Below are 19606 nucleotides of genomic sequence, written 5' to 3' on the forward strand. Positions count from 1 at the left end.
AGGATTTCCTCTCACTTTATCTTTTACCACCTTTTTAGACTCTTGTTCTATATAAAGCACTATTTGTTCTCTTGCCATTTATGTCCTCCCTTACTTTATTCTTTCCTATGCTCTTCCTCCCTGCTTAGTTTACATTTAGACTGCTAACATTTAGTGTCGATCCCTCCCCATATCTTTCTCATTTAAAGCCTTTATCACCTCCCTATTTACCCTTCCCGCTCAGATACAGATCCTATTCTGCTTCAGGTGGAACCCATCCCATTGGTACAGCTCCTTCCTGACCTAGAACAGTGTTAGAGTCCCAAGAACAGGTACCCCTCTTTCCCACACCAGCCCTTTAGCCATGTGTTAATTCGCCTGATCTGTTTGCTCCTATGCCAATTGGCATGTGGCTCGGACAATAATCCAGAGATTGCCACCTTCGAGGTCTCCTACTTCAATTCAGAGCCTCACTTCAGATGCACTTTCAGCATGACCTTCCCCCTGTTCCTACCAATGTGGTTTGTTTCAACATGGACCATGACAAATGGATTTACCCTCTCCCGTTCCAAGTTCCTCCCCACCCACTGTGAGATATCCCTTCCCCTGGCACTGGGTAAGTAACCCACCCTTCGGGATTCTCGTTCTTGGCTGCAGAGGACGCTATCTATCCCCCTAATTTAAGAAACTATTAAAATGACGTTTGTATTCTGCTCTTCCCCCTTGGACAGCCTTCTGAGCGACTGTGGCTTGGTCTGTATTGGGGCTGCCCTGCCTTCAGCCTTTCTCCTTATACTCACAGGTAGCGAGTCCAAACAACAATTACTTGTAGTTTTATAATAGCAGTTTAACTAGTGAAGCTATAAATTTAACAGTACTTTTATTTTCCCAGTCCTAGTTTAAGCTACTGCTCTAGTTTAGAGGAAAAAAACCTTCAAACTCACCTACTCACCTAATTAATGCCTCTGGACTAAAGCTTTCAGGTCTCGCTGATTCCCACACCCTCTCTTGGACCCCTTTTTGTTCTGTAAAATACCAGAACAGCACCTCTTTCCTCACTGTGCTGAATTCCCTCACTCACCAAACTCCCCAAAAGGTACCAATATGTTAATTAAGTTTAGGGACAACATTGATACTGCCCGAAATATTGAAATACACAGAAGATTTTAAATGCTTGGCCTCCATATGCAACACTCCAAACTAAGGTCTTATATGACCTTCATGTTTGAATAAATGTGTTTTTGAAATAGATGTGTATGTGACAATACTTAAAATCTAATTGCTAATTTCTCAATTTCAGCTGTTCACTCGTAACATGGTAAAAACATTTTAGCATTCAACATACCTCCCAACTTCTTACTGGCCAATGAGTAACAATCAAATTCGGTAGCTCACCCTTTTGTAATGTGCAATGTTTGCACTTAATTTGTGAAGTTCATGTGTGCAAAATAAAGCTTGCTTGTTTTAATAAGGCTCACAAAATTAACACCAACATTATGCTGCGCAGCCACTAAGTGTTATTTTTAGCAAATCACCAAGGTGTTTGACTATCCAGTAATAAAACACTGTGAGGTTGTAAGAAAAACATTTCCGTCCACCTGAGAAAGTAGATAGAGTCTTAGTTTAACATACCATCTGACAGGCAGTGTGTCTGACACTGCAGCACTGGGTGTGACTGGGCTAAAAACAGAAAGTACACAAAAGGTGCATCAACTTTTGGAAAGACAAAAAGCCAGGTTTGTCTATCAGATACAGACTCTGCTTCTCAACACTCAATCCGAGTTATTAACTGTTTTTTTTCTCTTTTCAAGTCTTCAATGCTGAAGCAGCTATCTCTTATGTTTTCAGCATTTCCTATTTTTATTTCAGATTTTCAGCATTTGCACCCTTTTCTTTTTACAATGCTTCTATATTACAATAGCTGCTTATTTAAAATTGCTTTGTTCAACTGTTTCCACAGCAAAGCTGACATACATTAAAAGCTCTCTAGGTCTGTAAATGCGCTAGCTGTACTGATCAACAGTCTGGAGCATTCTCATTGAGGCTTCACTGATGTGTATTGGTAGACAGGTGACATATTAATACCGTGTCCACTTTAACTGTGAAACCATCCAGAAGCACACGAATAGATTTTGTCTTTCCAAGCTGCGGTTGTGTTCAGAAAAAGAGAAAATCCAGAATTCATGACACCCTGGCAAAGAACTTAAGGTCTCACACTTGTGGAGGTAGTGCCGAGAGAAACTTGGGAGTGTAGGACTGACCTGTCACCACCCGCCAAATGTGCAATATAGTGAAAACAATGTTAAGTATTTTGAATACAGCTGCATCCAATACTCCATTAAAACTGGTGACAAGAAAGGGTTGCTATGTGGAGGGGGTAGGGGGAGAAGAGTAAAGATTGCCCAACAAGGAAACTGGCTCTGTAGTTCCACATTATGTCCGTCATAGGTGGATTATGGGCTGAAATCTACGGTTGGGTATAAACCTACAAACTTTTGATTTGGAAGTAAAAAGTGCCATCAAGTGAGCCAAGATGACACACCATTCACTGTTCAATGAGAAAGTCATTTGATCAAATTTTATCTTTTTATATTTTGACGTCCTGGCTTTAGAATTAATAAATGACATCATTTAAGTTTTTGTGAATTATAATGTAGAGATTAAAAAATGTTCCTTTTTAAGATTTTCAGTACCTAACACACAAGCCTAACATTTAGGATTATATTCAAATGATGCCATTTACTAATCCTAAAGCCAGAACTTCAAAAGATCAAAAAATAAAAATTGATCAACTGACTCTCTTATTTGAACAACAAATAGTGTCAACTTGGCTCAGTTGATAGCACTCTCACTTCTGAGTCAAAAGGTTGTTGGGGGTTTATGCCCCACCTCAGAGTTCATCCCATAATCTCGGCTGCCACTACAGTGCAATACTGCAGGAGTGCTGCAGTGTCAGACGCACTACCTTTCAGATGGTATGTTAAACTAAGACTCTATCTACTTTCTCAGGTGGACGGAAATGATCTCTTGACACTATTTGAAGAGCAAGGAGTCAATCAAGAACAAGATCAGCTGGTCATTCATTCATTTGCTATTGGGTAATTAGCTGACACACTTGCCTAAACAACAGCAACTGCACTTCAAAAGAAAGTCATTGGTTATAAGGTGGTTTATGACGTCCTGAGGATGTAAAAGGTGCTATGAAAATGCAAGTTCTCTCTTTAACGCAATGTTTTATGAAGACTGACATTACGAAACCTGCACCATTAACACAGAAAAGTGCTGCAAGGCATTTCACAAGTCATAATTAGAGGATGGTACTATCGGTTTCATCAAGAGAGGTGAAGGAAGGATAACAGACCATGGTCACAATCACAGAGGATTATACCCATGACTTTCATTAGGGCTGTTTCAGTACTTTGGCAGATATGGAAACCTGATGGCAGAGATTTTCTTTTCATTACTTCATGGAATATGGGTGTCACTGGCAAAGCCAGAGGTTCGAACATGTAGTTGCAGGAAAAGATGCCATGGCTTTTGGCGACAATAACACATTCAAGGACTCTGGAGCAGAAAGTGAGGTTAGAAATGGAGATGGTAGTTTGCAAGGTCAGAGGAGCCAGGGTAGATTTTTTGAAGGGAAGGCTGATGACAACATATTCTGAGGGAGGGCAACAATGCCATCTCGCATGACTGCTGTTGGGGAATCAGCACTTAGTGAAAATGCAGTCAAGGGAGCAAGAGATGGATCTCATGAACAAAATGAGTTTGCGTACAGGTGAGAAACACAAGCTGGGGTTCAAGTTTACAGCAGAGGTGGCCTGGGGACAAGAGCATCTTGGCTTGTGGGAAAAGGGAAGGGGAGAAGGAGAAGATGCAGCTGAATGGATGGTCTCAAACTGAAGTGACAAAAGATGTCCATGAACTCCTCATACTTGTTGAGATGGAGGGGGAAGAGGTTTACAACAACTGTTGGTAGTGGAGAAAATAATGCAGGCATTTTCTTTGTGCTCCAGGATGATCATGGAATAGTGGGCAGTTTGGCAGCGGAGTGAGGTCCGACTGTCCCGATATAGTACAGCCAAGTCTCAAAAAGGATGGCCAAAGCAGTTGTGTGGCAGATACTAGTATGTTTGCAGCACTTGTACTTAAGCGATTGGAGATGGGGGAGCCGTATAAGGATCAATAACCAGGATGAGAGGGTAAAATTTTGTTGGTCATCAAAGAAGCCCGAGGGAGTGGTTCAGCACATCAACAGCTGAAGTACTGCAGCGAAGGGAAAGCCAAACGCTAAGTAATTGGGATTTACCAAGTGCATCACAAAATGATTTGGGGAGAGGTTTCTCCCCCCGAGAGACGAACGCAGTAGTAGAGTTGTAAGGAATTAGGGGAATGTGGGAGGCTTGTTTACAATAATCAAGACCATGGGAATAGAGGGGTCACAAGAGGTGGAAAGGTCAAGGAGAATGGCTGTGAATAAGTAGGAGCGCTTTTAAGGAGGGACCACAGGAGGACAGCAAAATCATAGGGGATATGGCAAAGTAAGTTGAGATGGACATTAAAATCAGAGGCTGAGTGATGAATGGTAGAAGGATATCTTGGTGAGAAACTTGGGAGGTGGGAGTGGAAGCAGAACAGCACAAGGATTTTAAAGGAGGGACAAGAAGGGTGGGTAAGGATGAGGAGCACAGAGGAGGAGAAAGGACCACAACAGTAAGGGAAAGAGACCAGGGTATGATTTCATAAAAGTCATATTACCATGGCAGTTTGGGTAGGAAAAACAATTGAAAGCACAGATAGGCAGGATAGTTTCATTTCAGGGCAAGGTGTCACCATCCATGAGCCAACATTCAATCAAAACCAGGGTGTCAACATAATTAGTTCATGGATGGCAAGGGCTGAGTTTGCAACTGAATGGACATTGTGCAAAGAACTACCAATGCCCAATCCAGTGTCGGATATATTTCAGACTATGAATCCAGAGAGCTGCTTGTTTACAATAAGGGTCTCAGGTTTGTGTTCTAGTTAAGTAAATACTTCACTTTTTGTCTCCTTGTTGGCTTGTAAACTGTGAAACCTGAGGTGTTACCTCTGATTATATGTGCAACTTTTGGGTGAATGTTGGGAGGGAGTCAAAGAGAACTGGAATGGAGATATACAGGCCACTGGCAGCAAGCTAACTCCAAACAGACCAAGCAACTTAGCCTGCAGGTCGAGGGAAATTTCAAACTAAAACAATTCAGAGATACAAAAATTGCGATTTAAAAAAAGGCAATCGCTGCAAACTATGGATCTGTTCTGGAATCTACTGTAGAGTGTAACACAAAAACGGATGGCAAAAGGCTATTAAGACCATAAAACTCACCATAGAAACAGGATACAAGATGTATTTTCAGGCACATCATTGTTTGTGTTGGAATTCTACACCTTATCTACTTTTTTAAAAAAGTAATTGACCACTTGAATTAAAATTCAGTGTTCTCTCCTCCTTTGAAGGCACTAAATTAAGTTGAGATAGGGCTCAAAGAGAGACCATTATACCCTTTGCGAGTACAATCAAGTGGCCATTCTTCATGCATAAGCCAACATGGGATGAGCGGAGTTAGGTTGTAATTCATGAAGTGCATCACAGTCAAACCTGATCCTGTCCTTATTCTGTGTCCAAATACATTTTCTTGCTGGGTTCACTGGATAGCCATCAGAAGCAGGAGCCTGAGTTGATGTTACTCCTGTACAAACATGGGCACTGAGACCACATGTAGCATTTACTCATTGAGAGCGCGAATTGCAAATATTTCTAATCAATTCAACAATAACACCTGGTGTACGGTGGTTGAAAGCATGACCTGAAAAATGTACACAAGTAAAAGGTAACCAAGCGAAAAGGCAACTGAGCCACAGACCTCGTGAAAAGAAAAATCAGTTGTTTTAAGTTCTATCCTCTGTACCTCCTACCTGTAAATGTGGTGGAGCCATAGGTGGTGGCATTCCTCCTGGGGGTGGTGGAATTGGTGGCATACTGGGATCAAATGGTGGTCGCCCAAAAGGAGGACGCGGTGGGGGTCCTCTCATCATTGCAAATGGTGGAGGTGGTGGGCGTACATGAAGTGGTGGTGGTCCCCGCAGCATAGCATTTGTTGGAGGAGCTGGACCACGGAATCGTAGCGCTTGCTGATGTGCCATCCTATCAGATGAGAGAAAACATGAACAAATTTGACATAATCCATGCAATGTAATCTACAAATCATTTTATAGCTAACAGTTTCAAATTACTGGGTTTTTTTCCTGCCCTTCGCGTGCTGAGGTATGATTCGATGGGTACCAGCCACTCTTGAGATCAAGTGACTGTTGCTCATTGCTAAGTCTCAGCATTGAGCGTCAGAATCAAACACATGGTTCCATCCTCGTCCAAAGTGCAGACATGTTATCTAGCAGAGGTCATTGGATAATGATTACAACGTTGACTGATATTTAACTCTCAATCCAACTAATTCAGCAAAAATCAGGAAACAAACCTGGGATACTAGTTTTTATGGCTTAGTACCACACCAAGTAGACATTTACACACTTAGAAAGATGGGAAGCCCGACAAGCACACATGTTTGTGACAATTTTGAGGCAGTCTTGCTGTACACAGGAAAGCAGCATTACCTGTTTCTTGACCTAATCAGACATTGCACATGGAAATAAGGGTCAGGACATAACAATGGTCCAAAGTCATGAAAAATTACAAGACAAAACACTGTCCCTATGCATAGCACAATTTAATTATGGCACACTAACAGATTTAAAGGAAGGTAAAGAAGTTACAGTAAAAAATCTATAAGATGCCTCAACAGCTTTTACAGTAGACTTTTGAATGTGAGGGATTACCAAGTTTGAATCAGGCATCTGATTCTACTCTCATTCGGCAAACTGTGCTAGCGTGCAGTAGGTGACAAAATCATTCGCTGACACTGACAACAAAAAGACATTTTTTGCCATCCAAAGGCACCAGATTAAGTGATGAGGTGACACAAGACAGCCCACCAAAAAAGGGAAGGGAATCTGGCGTTTTTTGGAGGAAGAGAAGTATTGATCAAAGATGAAATAGCCTACTCAGGTTTATTCCTCTATTCCAGCTACACGATCATCTCCTTAGGGATTTTCAATTTCTTACAGGAAAAGGTAACGTACAGAATTCCACCTGAAACTGATGGTAAAAATTAATACAAAAATCACTTGAAATTTTTGGAATTAATTTTTGCTGATTATTAACATTTTTTCCAATTTTATTTTCTTCCAAGAGAGGGGAAACAATAGTAAGGCTGCATACTACAAGAGTGGTATCGAACCAAATTTCAAAGTTTGGGACATAGGATTTTGGAAAAGCACTCCAGATGACATGGAAATAAAATTCAATAAGAACTCATTAAGTCTTTAAATGTTGGTATTTTAAATTAGTGAAAACTAGAAACAAGGAACTGAGAAGGCCCAACAATTATTAATTCTATTAAAGCTTCCAGGTTCCCCCACTTCCTTGCTCATGTACAGTTCCACAGGTGGCACCAGCACTTTTGTACCTCACCCAAGTGCCATTTCATCGCCTATCAACTGAGACAGCAAGTGCCAGCACATTGTTGCCTGAAACCAATTCGAACGAACCAACTGTTGCCCTGGCTCAGATCACTTACCTCAGCACAAACTGAGGATTGAATGTGGAACCCTCTGGTCTGTCCATCCCAGTGCCATGCCACACACTATGCTTATCCACATTTTATAAAAGAACATAGCACCAAAACGCTAAAAGAGAATTACATCAGAAAGCTGGAGAGAAACACTGGCCAATCACTTCCAACCTCAAGTTGATAACCATCAAAATTGAGCCCATACCCTTGTAAGCACGTCTGTTCAAACTATGTGTCAGACTGAAGGTCACTGTGTCTTGTAGGAGAACATGAACTGAAACAAAAAAACTAAAAGGAAGGAAGGCTCCCAAAGCACAACAGCATATCCCTGTCTCATGTTGTACAAGGTAATCTAACTCAGGTATAGTTGAAAACCAAATAAACTTTCTAACATGTTTATTTGCAATCAAAATGGCTAAGTGTAATTGAAAGTTAAAAACAGAAAGTCCACCATCAGTTAGCACCCCCCTCAAAAAAAATATAATAGTCCAATGAGTATTATTTCTGAAAGAACCATCAGTTCTCTTCATTTTAGCAATTAATGTGCTGACATGCTGAATTTTCCAAGGGCACCAGTCACCCTCTGGTATTTCAGTTAATTAGTCATCAGACTCTCGACAATAAATGTCAGCAAGATATTTGACAGCAGAGGCACCATAGTACAGATCAATTCTCTGCGCTCACACACAATGTCTTTTTTTTTACAATGGGGTCAGCGAACAGTAAATAGAATCAGTAACTATGAGGGGTCTGCCCCTCCATCCCATCAAACTACAGCGTACAAATTGAATTAGGTGATCTCTGCTCTGATAGCAATGTGAACAGGAATAGAATCTGGGACCCTCCTTGTCTGTCTAGCTCAGTACCCAAGTATGTTTTTACCAAAGATACTTTTTTATTGTTTCTTTTTTTTCCTCAAGTTTCTGCCTGCACAAGTTTAAGAAACGTTCAGACAAAGCACTCATTTCACTTAACTTCATGATTTCTCATAACACTGCGCTTTTCATTTTACAGCTGATTCACAGACAATCTCAATACTGGCACCTACAGCCACAGTACTAGCACATGCTGATACATTCACAATGTAGCACACCACTGTGGAAAACTGAATTCTTCAACAAAATAAAGTTGTGCAAGAGTGGTTTATTTCCCTGGTTTTGAAAACTTCTAAGTACTGAAAATAACACCGGGAATTACTGCTGCACGGGGAATAGAAAGATCTTGAATAAAGTTCCACAGGATTTTGGCTAGTATTTAACATCCCTACAAAGTTTACACACCAGTGATATTATTACATAAGGACCAAGGAAGAAAACAGGAATAAATGGCACCGTAAAAAACAAAAAATCTAGGGGAAAAAAGGAATAATGCGAAATCCAGATCAATGGTTATCTACCTTAATCTGCACAGCACTATATTTAATCAAGGTACATTGATCCTTTGCCTTTTGTTTTATTTGTTCTCAACATGTTGTCAAATGGTGAAAAGGCTGCATTCACACCCCTACACTATTTAATCCAAGGGTAGTCAGAGTCTAGCATGTAGGCTGAGACTACAGTCCTGTGTTGCAGGTGATATGTTGCCTCCATGAAGGGTATCCGTGAACTTAATTTGTTTTTATGACAATCAGACAGTGGATGATTTTACTGGAGCAAGCCCACAGATTACCAGATTCATTGAATTTAATAACATGCCATTTATACTCATGACCTCTACTTGCTTTCCAGTACAACAATCACTATACTGTTGCATCAGTCATGTTTCACAATTAGAATGCAAGAGCTTTTTAAGGAAAGACCTGTCAATTCAACTCTCACACAGAGTGGAATATCATTTTATCAAAGCAAAACTTAGAAATAATGTGCTTTAAAGATTTTTTCACCTCATCTGAATGATAGTTTTTCCAATATGCTCTTATTTTCACCTTATGATCCTGACTTAAGAGTTCTGGGGTGCCAGGGGCCCTCTGATACCTCACCCAGTGGCCACTCTGCTTGGAGCCTAAACACATAACCAAACATGATCCTGTCCTTTCACAGCATTCACTTCCAGCAAAGATCACAGGATGGCGATCAGGAATAGAAAAAGGCCCAATTACATAACTCAAAGCACCAAGGTCAATGGTGCTGCTGTGCCAGCTGAGATTAACTGCTGTCACTGAGGAAGACAAGTCAGACTGATCAAGGTAAGAAATAAAATCTAACCAGGAGGATCAATGAAGCCAACACATGTGATGTTATTTACATTGATAGTAGCAAGGCTTTTGAGAAGGCCCCACTTGGCACAGTGATCAAGAAATTAAAAGCTCCTGGGATCCAACGGAAAGTGGCAAGTTGGATCCAAAATTGGCTCAAAGGCAGGAAGCAAAGGGTTATGATTGATGGCTGTTTTGTGACTGGAAGAATGTTTCCAGTGGGGTTCCACAGGGTTCAGTACTGGGCACCTTGCTGTTTGTGGTGTTAATCAGTGATTTAGACTTAAATGTAGAGGGCATGATGAAGAAGTTTGCAGACGATACAAAAATTGGTCGTGTGGTTGATAGTGAGAAAGAAAGCTGTGGACTGCAGGAAGAAATCAATGGACCGGTCAGCTGGGCAGCAAAGTGGCAAATGGAATTCAATCCAGAGAAGTGTGAGATGCTGCATTTGGGGAGGACAAATAAAGCAAGGAAATACACAATAAATGGTAGGATTCTGAAAATTGTAGAGCAAGAGGGGCCTTGCAGTGCTTGTCCAAAGATCCCTGAAGGCAGAACAGGTAGATAAGGTGGCCAAGGCCATGTACAGGATATTTTCCTTTATTGACCAAGACCTAGAATACAAGAGTAGGTCGGTTATGCTCGAACTGTATGAAACACCAGCCAGAACACAGCTACAGTACTGTGAACAGTTCTGGTTACCATATTGCAGGATGTGTTATCACACGAAAGAGGGTACAGAGGAGATTTATGAGGATGCTGCTAGGAATTAATAATTTTAGCCATGACGAAAGATTGGGTAGGTTGGGTTTGTTTTCATTGGAACAGAGGAGGTGAAGGAGAGATTTAATTGAGGTGTATAAAATTATGAAGGGCTCAGACAGAGGGGGTAGGAAGGACCTATTACCCTTAGCAGAGAGGTCAAAAACCAGGGGCATAGATTTGAAGTAATTGGGTGATGGATTAAAGGGGAGTTGAGCACTAATTGTTTCATCCAGAGGGTGGTGGAGGTTCAGAACTCACTGCCTGAATGGTTCAAGAAGCAGAAAACCTCATCACATTTAAATGACACCTGGATATGCACTTGAGGATCAAGAGCTGGAAGGTGCGATTAGACGGGATAGTTCGTTTTCAGCCAGCATGAAAATGATGGGCCGAATGGTATCTTTCTGTGCCGTAAATCTTTCTATGCAAGTATTATTGTTTGCAAAGAAACATCGGGTAGCTAATTCACCGAATGGAAAACCTTCAATGTTCGCACTGATCAACACATAGGCCATTATCGAACTCAGACAGCAACGGACTGAAATAGGGGCTCTTTGTTATCCCAGATCAATTTAAAGCACAGCCATGAATGAAAATGAAACGACAAAGATGAGATGCATTTCAACTGTATGTCAACAGTGACATTGCTCTTAGTATCCAGAAGCTTTATGGAGACATGGAGTGGTGGGCTGAGTATCCCAGATTTACTGCAAAAGGAATTTCCAATCTTTAAATCCAAGCACAGAGGTTTAACCTATGATCTGCATCCGAAGGTATGGCTGCTAAATTTGCTGATGACACAAAGACAGGTAGGAAAGTAATTTGCGAAGAGGACATCAGGAGGTTACAAAGGGATTTAGATTGTGAGATCTATTCCCACTCACTTAACCAAACAGAGTATGTGGGAAAATGTGAAACTGTCCATTTTGGCAGGAAGAATAAATAAAGCATATTATCTAAATGGCGAGATATTGCAGAGCTCTGAGATGCAGAGGGATCTGGGTGTCCTAGTGCATGAATCGCAGAAGTATGCAGGTACAGCAAGTAATTAGGAAAACTAATAGAATGTTATCATTTATTTCAAGGGGAATTGAATACTAAAAGAGGGAGGTTATGCTTCAGCTATACAAGGCATTGGTGAGACCACATTTGGACTACTGTGTATAGTATTGGTCTCCTTATTTAAGGAAGATGTAAATGCGTTGGAAGCAGTTCAGAGAAGGCTTACTAGAATAATACCTGGAATGGGCAAGTTGTCTTATGAGGAAAGGTCGGACAGGCTAGGCTTGTATCTGCTGGAATTTAAAAGAGTAAGAGGCGTCTTGATTGAAATATATAAGATTCTGAGGGGTCTTGACAGGGTGGATGTGGAAAGGATGTTTACTCTTGTGGGGGAATCTAGAACTAGGGGGTCACTATTTAAAAATTAGGGGTCACCCATTTAAGACAGAGACGAGGAAAATTTTTTTCTCTGAGGGTCGCGAGTCTTTGGAACTCTCTTCCTTAAAAGGCAATGGAAGCAGAGTCTTCGAATATTTTTAAGGCAGAGTTAGATTGATTCTTGATAAGCAAGGGGATGGAAGGTTATTGGTGGTAGGTGGGAATGTGGAGTTTAGGTTACAATCAGATCAGCCATGATTTTGTTAAATGGCAGCGCAGGCACAAGGGGCTGAGTGGCCGACTCTTGCTCCTAATTCACATGTTCGTATGTCAAGTTAGCTGGGGAGGTGGAGGATCTCTGTCAGGGTTCTTACTGCAATCCAATGACTACAGCTGGAATTCTCAATCTGTTGACAAGATCTAATGCCATGGGAAAATAACTCTGACACTTCCAATCAAGGTTCATAAATTGAGAGTCAATATAGTGTAAATATCAGTACGTGTGAAACTGTCAATGAACTCAGTCAACGACTTCAGAACAGAATGTCTTCTCTTCATCCTTTGCCTTACCATCCCATCCATTCCATGGAAAATGAGGATTACAACCCATGCAGTCACAGATATTCCAGTGGCAATTTCTAAACCACACGTTTCCAATCATGCCAACACTCACTCCTTGCCAGGCCAACAGGACACAGATTCCATCCAACTAACTTATAGAATGGTGGTAGAGGTGGGGGGAGGGGAGGTGGGGGGAGGGGAAGTGGGGGGAGGGGAAGTGGGGGGAGGGGAAGTGGGGGGAGGGGAAGTGGGGGGAGGGGAAGTGGGGGGAGGGGAAGTGGGGGGAGGGGAGGTGGGGGGAGGGGAGGTGGGGGCAGGGGTGGAAAAAGAGAAATAAAACAAATCTCACCATATTGGCAATAATGCTGCACAGAGTGAGCAAACATGAAAGGAAACAAGCAACAAGGTGGGGAATTCTGAAAGGACAAGATGTGATACAAAAGGAAAATCAAGAAAAATACCTCTCTTTCTCCTGTTCAAGGATGAATTTTAAGTACTGGATTTCTATGTAAGTGTAGATTTTAAGAGTGTCTAATTACATTATATTGTAGGTCAATAATACTTCTATGACTTTAGATTTTACTGTTAATTCTACGATCCTGAATTCTAATTTTTACTTCGAATACTCTGCCTCTATTGTAATTTTCTTATCTTGGTAGCTCCTACATTATTCTGATGCACAGATCAACTAGTTTGGTTCCCTCTTCAGGTCTTTCTTTGTCTTTACAATTGGGAATTTGAAAAGAAAGAACATGCATTTCTATAGCACATATTACAACCTCATAAAGTCCCAAAACGCTTTACAGCCAATCAAGTAATTTTAGAAGTGTAGGCGCTGACGTAATGTAGAAAATACAGCAGCCAATTTGAAGACAGCAAAATCACAAACAGCAATGAGATAATGACCACATAATCTGTTTTACTGATAATGGTTCAAGGACAAATATTGGCCAGGACACCAGAGAGAACTCCCCTGCTTTTCTTTGAATCGTGCCTTGGGATCTTTTACTCCTACCTGACAGGGCAGATGGGGGTCTCTGTTTAATATCTCATCTGAAATACGGCACTTCCAACAGTGCAGCACTCCCTCAGTTTGCATTGAAGTGTCACTCTTTGATTATGAGCTCAAGTCTCTGTGCGAAGGGAATGTGCCACAGCCATTTACCACTAGGGAATATGTAAAGATGGGCGTGACTCACATTTCTTCTATTGAAACACTCATCTTTTGCCCAACAACTCAAAACATGCAGCATACTCTTTCAATGCAGGGAATCTTGGCAGTGTGTTGAAGACCTAAGACTCTATACTACACGAGAAAAGGTGCAGAATTAGGAGGCCTACTTGTAAATGAAGAGGGACTTTTTTTTTTAAAGTCTTGTTTGTCTGGAGGATGAATTTCAATCAGTATTCCTGTTCCTTTATTTCCTACCTCAGTAAAAGGTCAAGACACAGATTTGAAGTCTTTATACCAAGTGCTCAACTCTGGCACTGAAAACATAAAGCAGACTCCCTCTGGAACATTAGGTTATACAAACAGATTCCAGGTTGCTACAAGTATTGCTCTCAAGGACAAAGGTTTCAAATCACTAACACTTTTTTTTAAATGCAGAAATTGAATTGTAAACAGGTTAAAAACACTGAACAGAGTACCCTTTTCTGTTGCCACTCATCACTTCACAAATTCCTCCAATCTCAGATGGAGCACCTACACATCTTTTGCACTGCTCAAGCTTGCTGTCCTCTTCTCCCCTCAACATTTCTTAATTCTTCATAAGTGTCAAGACTGACCAAGATTTTAATACTGCTCCAATATTTGGTGAAACCCAACAGCTCCAACACATTCCCAAGTAGGATACAAGTAAAAGCTGATAGCCTCACCACCACAGCCTCTGTCACCACAGCCTGTCACCTCTAATTCATTAAACACTGCTATTCTAAATGCTCCTCTGGTTCTTCCTCTTCATCACCCCACACGTAAATTGCCCCACAGTTTTATCCTCCTGTCTCAATTTCGATCCAGTCAGTCTCCAATTCTACCCAACCTTCCAAGAACCTCAAAACTATACATTCGGTATTCGTCTTGCAGTAGCAGATTTGCCTCTACATCAGAAGGTTGTGGGTTCAAGCCCCATTCTAATAACTTCAACACATAATCTAGGCTCAAAACTTCAATGCAGTACTGAGGGCATGCTACACTGTCAATGATTGAGACAGTAAACTGGGGGCCCTTTCTGCCTTCACAGATAGATATAAAAGATCCCATAGCAGGAGATTTCACCCAGTATTCTGGCTAAGATATATGCCTTGATCATCATTGAGAGAGATTATCTGGTCATTTATTTCACTGCTGTGTCTCAGACCATGCACACTAATTCACTGACTGCAAAGCAGTTCTGGATAACCCGTGGGCATAAAAGATGCTTTAAATTGCAAGTTTCTTTTGATGAAAGCATATTGCTTTAAGTGACTTTCCCTGCAGCATCGAGGCACAAATATGCTCACTAAGTCCAGTAACAATTCATACTTCCTTAATTTGTCATCTTTTCAACTTTGCAAATTTCACTTTGGCCCTTATCAAGACTTGCAAATAAGTCAGTTTTAACAATTATGGAAAAGGACAGCAACAGAACAGGAGTTACAGTTCTCAATTGGGGCAAGGCCAATTTTACTAAACTGAGGAGTGATTTCGTGAAAGTGGACTGGAAACAGCTACTTGAAGGTAAATTAGTGTCAGAACAGTGGGAGGCATTCAAAGGGAAGATTCAAGGGGTTCAAGGTAAGCATGCTCCCACAAAGAAAAAGGGAGAGGCGGTCAAATCTAGAGCCCTGTGGATGTCAAGGAGCTTACAGGGTAATATAAGGCAGAAAAGGAAAGCTTATGTCTGACACTGAGAACTCAATACTACAGAAAGCTGAAAGGAATATAGTGGAGGGGTGAAATCAAAAAGGAAATTAGGAAAGCAAAGAGAGGGCATGAAAGAATATGGGCAAGCAAAATCAAGGTGAACCCAAAGATGTTTCATCAATACATTAAGATTAAGAGGATAACTAAGGAGAGAGTAGGGTCCATAAAAGACCAAAAAGGTAACCTATGTGTAGGAATGGAAGATGTTGGTATGGTTCTTAATGAATACTTTGCATCTGTCTTGACAAAAGAGGGGGATGATGCAGATATTGTAGTTAAGGAAGAGGAGTGCGAAGTATTGGATGTGATAAACATAGGGAGAGAGGAAATATTAATGGAATTAGCATCCTTGAAAGTTGACAAATTACCGGGGCCAGATGAAATGTGTCCTAGGCTGTTAAAAGAAGCAAGAGAGGAAATAGCAGAGGGTCTGACCATCATTTTCCAGTCCTCACTGGAAACAGATGTGGTGCCGGAGGATTGGAGAATTGCTAATGTCGTACCGCTGTTTAAAAAGTGAGTGACGGATCGACCTAATAATTACAGGCCAGTCAGTCTAACCTCAGTAGTGGGAAAATTATTGGAATCTATTCTGAAAGACAGGATAAAGTGTCACTTAGAAAGGCATAGGTTAATCATGGATAGTCAGCATGGATTTGTTTAGGGAAGATCTTGTTTGACCAACTTGATCTAATTTTTTGAAGAAGTAACGAGGAAGGTAGATGAGGGTAGTGCAGTTGATGTGGTCTACATGGATTTTAGCAAGGCTTTTGACAAGGTCCCACATGGCAGACTGGTTTAAAAAGAAATCCCATGGGATCCAGGGAAATGCAGCAAGGTGGATACAAAATTGGCTCAGTGGTAAGCAACAAAGGATAATTGTTGACAGCTGTTTTAGCAACTGGAAGGCTGCTTCCAGTGGCATTCTGCAGGGCTCAGTACTGGGTCCCCTGCTTTTTGTGTTGTGTATTGAAGATTTGGACGTACTGATCAAGAAGTTTGCGGACAACACAAAGATTGGCCGTGTGGCAGATAGCGAGGCGGATAGCTGTCGGCTGCAGGAAGATATTGATGGTCTGGTCAGATGGGCAGAAAAGTGTAAAGTGGAATTCAACTTGGACAAGTGTGAGGTGATGCATTTGGGGAGGTCAAACAAGGTACAGAAATATGCGATTAATGGGAAAATACTAAGAAGTGTAGAGGAAGTAAGGGACCTTGGAGTGAATGTCCACAGATCCCTGAAGGACAGGTCAATAAGCGAGTTAAGAAAGCAAATAGATTCCTTTCCTTTATTAGCCAAGGTATAGAATACAAGAGCAGGGAGGTAATACTGGAGCTGTAGGCCACAACTTGAGTACTGTGTGCAGTTCTGGTCACCTCATTACAGAAAGGATGTAATTGCCCTAGACAGGGTCCAGAGGAAATTTACGAAGATGTTGCCAGGACTGGAAAAATGCAGCTATGAGGAAAGATTGGATAGGCTAGGGTTGCTCTCATTGGAACAGAGAAGGCTGAGGGGAGATCTGATTGAAGTGTACAAAATTTTGAAGGGCCTGTATAGAGTGGAGGGGAAGGGTATATTTACCTTAGCAAAGAGATCAGTGACAAGGGGGCATAAATTTAAAGTAATTGGGAGAAAAATTAGAGGGGAGATGAGGAAAAACTTTTTCACTCAGAGGGTGGCAATGGTCTGGAACTCACTGCCTGAAAGGGTAGTCGAGGTAGAGACCCTCAACTCATTCAAAAGGAGTCTGGATATGCACCTCAGGTGCTGTAAGCTGCATGACTATGGCCCAAATGCTGCAAGGTGGGATTAGAATAGGTGGATTATTTTTCAGCCGGCACAGACACAATGGGCCAACTGGCCTCTTTCTGTGCCTTAAACTTTCTATGATTCTAAATAGGCAAGTAGATGACACCTCACCCTCTTGCCATCAACAGCATCAACTCTTAAAAATCCAGTTCTGATGAAAGGTCGAAGACCTGAAACATTAACTCTGCTTCTCTCTCCACAGATGCTGAGTATTTACAGCATTTTCTGTTTTTATTACTTAAAAACCCCTCTTCATTTCTAACTTACAATATTTTCCCCCAAATCAGTTTCTTGAATACATGGAAAACAGCTCAGTGAACATTTCTGTTAGTAAAATGTTTCACCAATATCCAATTTCACATATATAAACACAATCTCACAATCTATATTTTTGCTACTGACTCCAAACGAGTGACTGAGATAGCATAGCAGAAATTTTTTTTAATGCTAAGCATTGAATTCTGAGCTTTGCACAATCACCAGCAGTGGATGCTCACTATTCTGTATCAACAACCATGAAAATCAGGTCTAGATCTAAACCCTTTGCGTGCAGTTTTAGTTTGACTGGGCCACTCATATTAGCATTGGCCCTCCATTCAGGCGTCCGCTTCTTCGTAGCTTTTATCCTGGTAGTTCATGCCCACTACCAATCTGTTCGCCCTGACAAAAAGAAAAATGTCCAGCTGGAGATGCATCTGGCAGGCATCAGGATCTGGCAAAGCTACAAAGCACCTGATGGTCAAACAGATCTTTCCACACAAGGTATAACTGGCATTCGGGCTGACTCTGAAAAATGCCCGCACCCCAGAGAAAAGCATGAGAAAACAACAGAGAGAAACACGTTATGGAAGTCCTCTAATGGCACCTCTGAAATGCCCCAAAATGAGATTTAGCAAATCACAATTAAAAGTTTTAGGAAAGAAAGTGAAACGTTGATTAAACATGGCTGCTTCATGCCAGGCTGCAGACACACACTCTTGTGTGAAGTTACTGGTCATAGCCTCCGTGCAAAGTTAACAGAGCTCCCAGTGGGGTATTTCCCTTTAGGAAGGGTAACTGAATGAACGCTGAGCCCAGGGACAAGTGACGGCTGCCGGGGTGTGCGAGTCCACAGCTTCCCTCCTGTCTCTCCAGTTAAACTCTGCAAGCGGTCGGGGCCTGGAGCCTGCGGCCCGGCCACTTGGCTCCGTCTATCGGTATCGGGGAGGAGGGAAGCCACGGTTATTTATGCGCCGACTCTACTCATAACCACGTACCGAGCCTGGTTGGAGGTGTCACTGTTGGGTTTCGGCTGCTCGCCGGTTCCGTCCGCCTGCGCCTGGCTCGGGTGTAACAGGCCATCCTGCATCAATAAACCAACGTCGGCCATAATGGAAATCAATGGGGGAGGGGGGGAAATGAGGAGGAGAAAAAAACCTGACACCGCCGCCGACCGCTCAACGCAACCGAACCTGCTGCACAGTACCCGCCCACCGCCAATTCCGCCATCTCATTGGTTGTTCGTCTCGCATTCTCATTTCTAAGCGGTCAAATTAATTGTCACTCCAGTGACATCAGAGCAGCGGTTGCTAGCACGTTCGGTTGCAGAGAAACAGGAAGTGACGCCATTCAGGTTCCAGGGAGTCCAGTGCTCACCCTTTCCCCACCGCCCCCCCCCTCTTTCAATGTGCCATCATGTGCTGTTGTTGCTGCCAAAATTCTTTTCCAAAAAAGAAACATGACCCATTTTTGGAGGGTCACAACTAATAACGAACTAAATAATGGAAAAGAAACTTGTAAAATTAAATAATGATGTTGTTACCTATATCCATTGTGCCCTTCAGTCCTCACAGTGCCCACCAATGGCAGAAAGTCTCTTGCATATCAGCAGGCACCACATGCTCCTCCAGGGTCACCGGGGCACAGAAAAGAGAGACAGTCCGCCAGAGTGACCGCACCCACAAACTATGTTTAATCTCTGCCTGTACCATGGCCTGTATTGAGCGTGAGGAAGCATGCAATATTCTGTGGTTGCTTCCGTCTACCAAACACACCAAGATCCAACCAGATTTCCTCCGATTCATTTTAAAATATGTATCTGTCTTGTCAAGATCAGGGAAATGTAGAAATAAAAATAAATACATGCCTTTAATGTTAATAAATGTCCCAAGTTGCTTGGCAAAGAACAAATAGATACTGATTAGTAGTAGGCCAACTAAGGCTGTCAACCCTCCTGGAATGTCTAGGAGTCTCCTGGAATTGAGGATTGAACTCTGACTGTGGGCAACCCAGGAAATAAATCTTTACTGAAGCAAATCTCACCTGCTGACCCTGTCTACTGTAATTGGAGCATTAATTCA

At 41.9% G+C, this 19606-nt stretch overlaps 1 protein-coding gene across 6 annotated transcripts in view; it reads right to left on the minus strand.

The window, feature by feature from the left end:
* tcerg1b (transcription elongation regulator 1b (CA150)) overlaps positions 1–18680 on the minus strand; it is a 109237-nt gene extending 90557 nt beyond the window's left edge. For all 6 annotated transcript variants that reach the window (XM_068043193.1, XM_068043192.1, XM_068043191.1 and 3 more), the window contains exons 1-2: positions 18524–18680; positions 5935–6163 (exon numbers count right to left, since the gene is read on the minus strand). In XM_068043193.1, the coding sequence (XP_067899294.1) occupies positions 5935–6163; positions 18524–18636 (342 nt within the window). In that variant the 5' untranslated portion in view covers positions 18637–18680. The remainder of the gene's footprint in view (positions 1–5934; positions 6164–18523) is intronic.
* Positions 18681–19606: the final 926 nt, after the last annotated feature.

This window comes from Heterodontus francisci, chromosome 12 (assembly GCF_036365525.1).
Source record: "Heterodontus francisci isolate sHetFra1 chromosome 12, sHetFra1.hap1, whole genome shotgun sequence".
NCBI classification, from domain to species: Eukaryota; Metazoa; Chordata; class Chondrichthyes; order Heterodontiformes; family Heterodontidae; genus Heterodontus; species Heterodontus francisci.